At 37.3% G+C, this 8532-nt stretch overlaps 1 protein-coding gene across 1 annotated transcript; it reads right to left on the bottom strand.

Annotated features, from left to right (window-relative positions):
• Nucleotides 1-1916: 1916 nt before the first annotated feature.
• LOC108997346 (AT-hook motif nuclear-localized protein 25-like) lies at nucleotides 1917-3021 on the bottom strand. The gene has a single exon (XM_018973561.2). It carries the CDS (start codon nucleotides 2852-2854, stop codon nucleotides 1994-1996), a length of 861 nt encoding a protein of 286 aa, XP_018829106.1. The 5' UTR covers nucleotides 2855-3021; the 3' UTR covers nucleotides 1917-1993.
• Between the last annotated feature and the right edge of the window lie 5511 nt (nucleotides 3022-8532).

Here is an 8532-nt window from a genome sequence, read left to right as displayed (position 1 = left end):
TCAAGAAACGATGTCGTTTGGTCTTAACCAAACGGCGCCATTTGCTTTTATTTTTTTCAACTGTGGGGGCCCAAAACGACGTCGTAAATGAGTGAAACGGCGTCGTTTTTTATATAGGTATAAAATGAAAAAAAAAAAAAAAAAGAATAAGAAGAAGAAAATAGAACCGATCAGCCCGTTCAGAAGTTTTTCACTGATCAAACTACGATCGAACTAACAGAGATTGGTTCTTCTTATTTTCCACAGCTGGCCGATCGGTTCCCTATCGGTTTCGTGCTCCGATGGCTAGTTTGATCAGTTTCCGGCCGGTTTACTTAGTTCTTATATACCCCTAATCTGATCGATAACCTTTAGAAAGAGTGATGTCTGTTGGATGCAAGTGGCTAGCATTTTTTTATATGATTAAATGGTGCCATATACTAGTATATATATGAGCTAGCTAGGGTTATAATTGCATGCTACTGATCACCCAAAAGAAAGAAAAAAAATGTATCTTTGATTAGTATTTATTAGATAACTTCTGAACATGATCGATCATGTGGTACTACGTACTTCTATCTTATCATAGTATGCCATATTAATTAAAACTAATATTTATATTAATGATTTTAATTACATAATATATATATATATAGTACTGATCATAAGTTGAGAGTACTACGTCATTCTTATTTTGAGAGTATCTAATAATTTTTTAAACGAATTATTTTATTTTCAAATCGGTGTAAAGAGCACACAATCATTAACCTACTTACATAACTTAAATCAATCTATACTTTGAATGTAGATCTACATGCCGGTTTTAGTTATTGTGTAAGATAATTTTGATTGTTGATTCGACTGCTAGTTAATTTCCTAAACATATGGGTACTCATGAGTAGGCATGTATTTTCAGTTTAAGGACGCAAAAGATCATTTCATGCCACTTATCCAGAAAGACATTTGATCATCTCCTAAACGTATAGATCGAACACGAAGTACTTCCTCCAAGAAAGACTTGCATTGATCATCTCCCTTAATTATTTTTCAAGTTTCAACGTTTGAAAGTTCCAATATTAGTGTATTTTTTTTCACCCAGATGTTGAAAATTATGACGCATTCTGTCGTTGCTCCAGATTACAAATTCGCCCTACGCTAGAAGCTGTGAATAAGAAAACCCGAAATTCAAACATATCTAATGATCCTAAGGAATTATATATCTATAACATATATATATATAGGATTTTTTTTATTCTAATTTTATTGATAAACCATCACTTATTGTAGGGGAATAACTTACAAAAAGAGTAAGGCCATTACGTACAACATCTGAAATTTCAAAACCAAACTCTTATGAAAAAAGAAAATCATTATTAGTAATATCCCGACCGAGTGTGTCAAGACTCAAGACTAGTCATGATATGAGATCATGGAATACAATAAAATTAGCCTATATATAATGATATATGCATCGATCGGTAAAATTTACAGTCGAAATCTTCATAAAACAAAGAAAAAAAATAACGGGAAATTCTTGAACAATATTTGATGAAAAGAAAACAGATAAATCACATGAAATTTTGTACGTTAAATTAATGGATCGACTTACTGAAATGGAGGATACGTACTTCAGGCCAGTCAAGTCCTCGATCCTGATCTCATATTATTTCGTAAGGTACTAGTGATAGGTTTACTATTTTTTTATGATTTATTTATTATTTATAGTGTATTTAAATTTTTCTATTTTTTTATCATTTTCTTCTAAGTATGTTTTTAACATTCTTAATTACTAAAAAAAATTAAAATATATATAATTTTATTAATAGTTACTTCTTTAATCATTAAGTAAATAAAAAATTAAAAAAAATCAAATAAAAAAGAGTAGAAAATAAGTAGTAGTAACCTTGTCATTTCACAAATTCACAGCACACCACTGTGATCTTCGCGATCTTGATCGATCTCCATCTGATCTTTTTGTCTCCAACACGCTTTGATAAGAAGATCAACATTAATACTAGAATGGAGGCCTGGCTGCATTGCCACTCCAACCAAACGCATGATCACCTGCAGGGAAAGGATAATTTCCCATGTTCACGCCCAAGTTGTAAAAAGGAACACCCCCCCCGCCGCCGCCGCCTCCCCCTCCCCCTCCCCCATCACCCAATTGCCCACCCCCGCCTGTCATTCCCGAAGATTGTGAGGCTGCGGGCTGCACCTGCACCGGCGACTCTTCCTGATCCTCCAATGGTAATCTATCATACACCGCATTTGCAAATGATGCCACCATCAACAGCACAGGACCTGAAGCCGTCAGTGGCGGCACCACACTCCCTCCTACGACCTGTCCCTGCCCACCTGCCAAAAATATTGTCAAGCCGCCTGCTCCAGGCGGAGCTGGAGGCGGCAGCGCTGTCCCCGTTAGAGACAGAATCTCTAATCGCCCGTGTAATGTTGCGACACTCCCGCCTTGGGTTGCTGCTGATGGCTGGCGCAAGGTTACATTGGTGACAGCCCCACTGCCACTAAGGACGCAAACTCCCAGGGCGCGGCGCCTGGCGTAGTCTGACACTGACTCAACTATGTCTGAACCCGCAGAGACTTCTAAGACATGGGATCTCAGAGCACTTGGACTGTCTCGGGTTATGAATATTGGTGGCTTAGGCTTGTTCTTGGAACCGAGAGGACGTCCTCGAGGCCTGCGACTGGATGTTGCTCCTGAAGTACTTGTAGTGGGGGCATCAGGCGCTCTTTGCTCTTTGTCTGGAGACCTTTCGCGATCTATGAGTAGGGGTTGTGATGATCTTCGCAGGTGGATCTCCGGTCCCAGGAGCTGTTGGACATAGCGAGAACCTTGACGTGGTTCCAAGCCGGACATCTGGGCAATCTGAGATCTCTCTCGTTCTCTCTCTCTAAAAGCTCACAGATCCTCACCACCAAACTATATGCTAAATCTGAGGTGAAAAGAAGTTATGATGGTACAAAATCATCTATATGAAGATGAAAAGGCCGCTAGCTTCTACGACTCAGATCAACGCATTTATAAATTTTGGAGCTACCAATTCTTCTACGATCTGACTATAAAAAGATGGAAGATTTAGAACACAAGCCCTAAAAGTAGAATAAATATTAGAAGAGGTGTCCATTTTTCGCTTCCATTTCTTAGATAAACTAGCTAATTGGATCCATGTTTACGGACTCTATATTTCGATCAATTCCTAGTGAAAGAGGGCAATGGAGATAAGAATATCAATATTCAGATCTCGGAAGCTATTAGATATGCACCAAGAAATTAGAGGTCCACTCATGGGTGGTTCGTAATTCCCTACCCAGCTTCAGAACTTTACAGGAATTAACTAAAAACTAATAAGTAAAGGTATATATTTTAATCAGCTTATTCATAAAAGAACTTCATGTTTTATTTGTTTATTTTTCTAATTAAGTATTGTATTTTTTTTTTTTTATGCATATATAACTGGTAAAGAAATGCACCTAAACCTTGTCAGTCACTCTCCCTCTACATGCAGTAACTTTCTTCCAAAAGAGAAAAAAAAACAAATCCCTCTGAACTTGTATCCTTCAAAGTTGCTCAACCGGAGAGGCCTGTGCGTTCCGGCCAATCTCTTCCGCTCTTCCGGCTCTCTTCTTCCCTCCTTGCTCCTATCCTTAGCGGTAATTTATTTCAATTTTTTTGTTGTTAATGTACCGGTCTTAGGAATGATGAAGATCCATTAATTGTATTTAGGATATCACATCTTCATTCTACACTACAAATACATGATCATCACCACCTTTGGGAAAGCGGGATGAGCACTTACGAATCGATAGTCTCTTGATCATGCACCACTTGAGTCACGTGTGAGTCTCTGTTGTGATAAATTGGATATCAAAGATTAATTTGAAGTATTGCAGTGGAAATAAACAAAAGAAAATAATGACAATTACACACAGAACACCAATATTTAAGTGATTCAGTTCAATATGAGTCTACGTCCACTAGCGGAATCGGTATTAGAGTACAGGAGATTTAATACAAAAATTATTCTCAAAGAATTATCTCTCCCTCACGTCTCTCTCTCTCTCTCTCTCTCTCTCTCTCTCTCTCTCTCTCTCTCTCTCTCTCTCTCGTGTCGAGCGAACGTTAGGGTTTGGCATCCCACTTGAGCGGGTGTCGAGCAAACTCTCAGCTTGGCATTCTATTCGAGCTGACTGTCGAGCGGGAGTCGGGCGAACTCTCGGGTTGATATTCCGCTCGAGCTGACTATCAAGCGAACTCTTGGATTGCACCATCTTGGCATCCCACTTGAACTGATTGTAGAGCGGGAGTCGAGCAAAATTTTGGGTTGGTGCTTCGCTCAAGCGATGTCTCTGCCACTTGAGCGACCAGACTAAATAGGCACTTTTTCAACTAGATTCAAGTCACCTCTCAACAAATCTCCACCTTGGCTTGAACTCTACCATGCCTAACACAAAATCCTCTGACCACATAATCGACCCCCTCCACCAAATCCCTTAAGGGAATCACATACCCCGAACATCAATCAAGTCTAAACATAGTTTGAACTTGTACACTGCATATGGTTTTGTCATCATATCTGCTGAATTCTCAGAAGTAGCAATCTTCAGAATCTCTATAACACCCTCTTTAACAATTTCTCTAAGAAAATGATACATGTCATCAATGTGCTTCGCTCTCTCATGATACATTTGATTTTTGGTCAAATGTATTGCACCTTAACTGTCAAAGAATACTAAAATCCCATCATGTTGTAGTCTTAAATCACTGATCAAGCATTTTAACCCAATGGCCTCCTTAACAACCTCAGATGCTGCCATGTACTTTGCCTCTGTAGTTGATAAAACAACAGTGGATTACATTGTTGCTTTCCAACTAATAGCAGACCCACACAAAGTGAAAACATAACCAGTCAATGATATTATTTTATCTAAGTCCCCAGCATAATCAGAATCAACATAACCAATAACTCTGGAACTGAAATCAACATATCTATCAAATATTAAGCCAAGTTCAAAGTCTCTCTCAAATATCTAAGTATCTATTTCACAGTCTATCAATAAGTCTTACCTAGATTAGCCATATACCTGCTGACAACGCTTATTGCCTGTGAAATGTCTGAACGAGTACAAACTATTTCATACATAATACTACCAACTGCACTGGAATAAAGAATACTAGCCATGAACTGTTCCTCCTCGTCTGTCTGAGTAGATAGAGAAATTGAAAGTTTGAAGTGTGTAGCAAGTGGTGTACTTACTGGTTTGGAATTGGACATTCCAAATCTCTGAAGAACTTTCTCAATGTACTTTCCCTGAGACAAGTATAACTTTCCAACTTTCCTATTTCTGTGGATCTCCGTTCCAAAAATCTCTTTTGCAGCACTTATATCTTTCATTTCAAATTCATTTCTGAGTTGGGTTTTTAACAAGCCAATATCATATATGCCTTTAGCAACAATAAGCATATCATCAACATAAAGTAGTAAATAAATGAAAGAATTATCAGATAACTGTCTGTGATAAACACAACTATCAGAGTTACTCCTCAAATAACCATGATCAATCATAAATGAATCAAAACATTTATACCATTGCCTTGGAGACTGCTTCAAACCATACAATAATTTCTTAAATCTGCACACATGATCTTTTTTTCCTTCAACAATGAATCCCTCTAGTTGATGCATGTAAATGGTCTCATCAAGCTCACCATGTAGGAACAATGTTTTAACATCAAGTTGTTGTAGCTTTAAGTCATACAATGCTACTATAGCAAGTAACAGTCTGATCAAATTTTGTTTCACAACTAGAAATAAAACTTCAATGAAGTCAATGTCTTCTCTCTGACTGTAGCCCTTAGCAACTAAGCGTGCCTTGTATCTTGCATCTGTATTACCCTGGATTCCCTCTTTTTCTTTTGAAGACCCATTTACAGCCAAAAGTCTTCATCTTCTTTGGCAACATAACCAAATCTCATGTTTGGTTTTTGTGAATAGACTCAATCTCATCAGTCATTGTTGCGCACCACTGTGCAAATTCCTTACTCTTGACAGCTTTTAAATAACTAGAAGGCTCCTGACCAACAATGTCATCTACCGTAGTAAGAGCACACATCACCATATATGCATGAGCATATATCTGAGGTGGTCTAATCTGCCTCATCTATCTACCAGTATCTATATTGTAGTTTTGCTCACCTTGTGCGCCGTTATCATAATCAGAATCATGCTCATCTGTAATAACATGGTCTTGAGTGCCACCTGGCATCCCTTGTGGTGCTCCCACCTAAAACTCCACATTCTTGCCAATATCTTGTTCTTCACCTGTAGATATAGTAAACTTCTTTCTCGAATTAAGCATAAATTTGTCATCAAATGCAACATCCATGCTGATTACAAACCTAGATGATTTAGGATCAGTACACCACAACCTAAATCCCTTCACCCCATTGGCATATCCAATGAATATGCCATTCTTTACTATTGGCTCAAGTTTTTCATCATTAACATGAAAATATGCAGGATAACGAAAAATTTTCAAATTTAAATAATCAGCAAGAGTATCATACCATACCTCATTTGGAGTTTTCAAACCAATAGTTGTGGCTGGAGAACGGTTAACTAGGAAGTAAGCTATGTTGAGTGCTTCAGCCCAAAAATCCTTAGACAAGTCTATGTTAGAAAGCATACTGCAAGCTCTCTCCAAGAGAGTTCTGTTCATTTGTGCAGCTACCCTATTTTACTGTGAAGTATGTCTAATTGTGTGGTACCTGGCAATACCTTCATTTTTACAAAATTCATCAAACTCACATCCACAAAATTTCATACCGTTGTCAGTTTGAAGTCGTTTTACTTTCTTGCCTATATCATTTTCAATCAAAGTCTTCCACTGTTTAAAGTTAATAAATACATCATTTTTCTACTTTAGAAAATAAACCCAAAGTTTCTGTGAGAAATCATCAATAATGTAAGTAAATAGTGAGCTTCACCTTTTGATGGAACAGAAGATGAATCCCAACGATTAGAGTGAATATAGTCCACAGTACTTTTAGTTTTGTGAACCCCTGTAGAAAATTGAACTCGACACTGTTTTCCAAACACACAATGTTCACAAAATTCAAGTTTCCCTATCTTCTGGTCACATAACAAATCTTGTTTACTCATAATAGACATCCTCTTTTCACTCATATGACCCAAACGCATGTGCGACAAACGGGTGACATCTGAGTCTGGATCATCTGAAACAGATACTGCAGTTGCACCTATCATTGTACTGCCCTAAAAGAAATAAAGATCATTTGTCTTATCTCCTCTCATTACAACCATGAAGCCCTGACTAACTCTAATAGCTCCACCTTTACTGGTGTACTTAAAACCCAAAGAATTAATAGTGCCCAAAGAAATAAGATTCTTTTTCAAATATGGGTTGTGTCGGACATTAGACAATGTCCTGACAATCCCATCAAACATCTTTATCTTGATTGAACCAATCACAACAATTTTACAAATCATGTTATTCCCTAACAGAACGGAACCACCGTTAACTGGTTCATAATTAGTGAATCAGTCCTTCTTGGGACACATGTGAAACGTACAAGCTGAGTCCATGACTCACTTGTCACTGAAGCAACTACTAGAATCGCTAATTGCTAAGACAATATCTGAGTCATTAAACTTTTCATCAACAACGCTAACAACATGAGAGGAACTAGTGTCTTCCTCTCTGTTTTTTAGTTTGGGACACTCATTTTTGTAATGACCAAACTTATGACAGTAATGACATTTAACATTTTTCTTGTTAAACTTCAACTGTGAATTGCCCTTGGGTTTACCCATCTTTTTCTCTGAACCCCTGTCACTGGATCTACCCTTGCTAGAGGAACCCTTAACAAACAAACAAATGACTTGTTCATCAGTACCCTTCACACTCAATTTATTCCTCAATTCCTTAGAATTCAAAGTAGATTTCACATCTGCTAAGAAAATTGTATCTCTACCATACAGCATGTAAATCATAAAATTTTCAAAAGACATAGGCAACGAACATAAAACAATTAATGATTGATTATCTTCTTCAAGCTTATTGTCAATATTCCTCATATCCATAATAATTTTATTAAATTTATCTAAGTGTTCAAAGATAGGAGTATCTTTCTTCATTTCGAGAGTGTATAGTCGTCGCTTGAAATACAAAAAGTTGGTGAGAGATTTCTTCATATACAAACTCTCAAGAGCAGACCAAAGACCAGTAGCACTCTCATCATCAGCAACCTCCCTTAAAACTCCATCTGATAATGACAAAAGAATAGTACTATGTACCTTTTTTTCTTCTTATCTTGAAGGTGCTGGAGAATCATTAGATACCTTCTATTCTAATACTTTTGACAAACCCTGTTGTCGCACTAAAGGCTTCATCTTGATACGCCATAAACTGAAACTGTTTGATCGTCAAATTTCTCCACTTCAAACTTAGTCATAGTCATCCATTCAAAGCTTTGATACTAGTTTGTTGGAATAAATCGGATACCAAAGACTAATT

Source organism: Juglans regia, chromosome 13 (assembly GCF_001411555.2).
Source record: "Juglans regia cultivar Chandler chromosome 13, Walnut 2.0, whole genome shotgun sequence".
Taxonomy (NCBI): Eukaryota; Viridiplantae; Streptophyta; class Magnoliopsida; order Fagales; family Juglandaceae; genus Juglans; species Juglans regia.
The sequence above is the reverse complement of the archived record's forward strand: the minus strand, read 5'-3'. Positions and strand labels throughout refer to the sequence as shown.

Bases quoted from the DNA above. Each gene is read 5' to 3' on its own strand.
- LOC108997346 (XM_018973561.2), bottom strand. From the start codon at position 2,854: ATGTCCGGCTTGGAACCACGTCAAGGTTCTCGCTATGTCCAACAGCTC.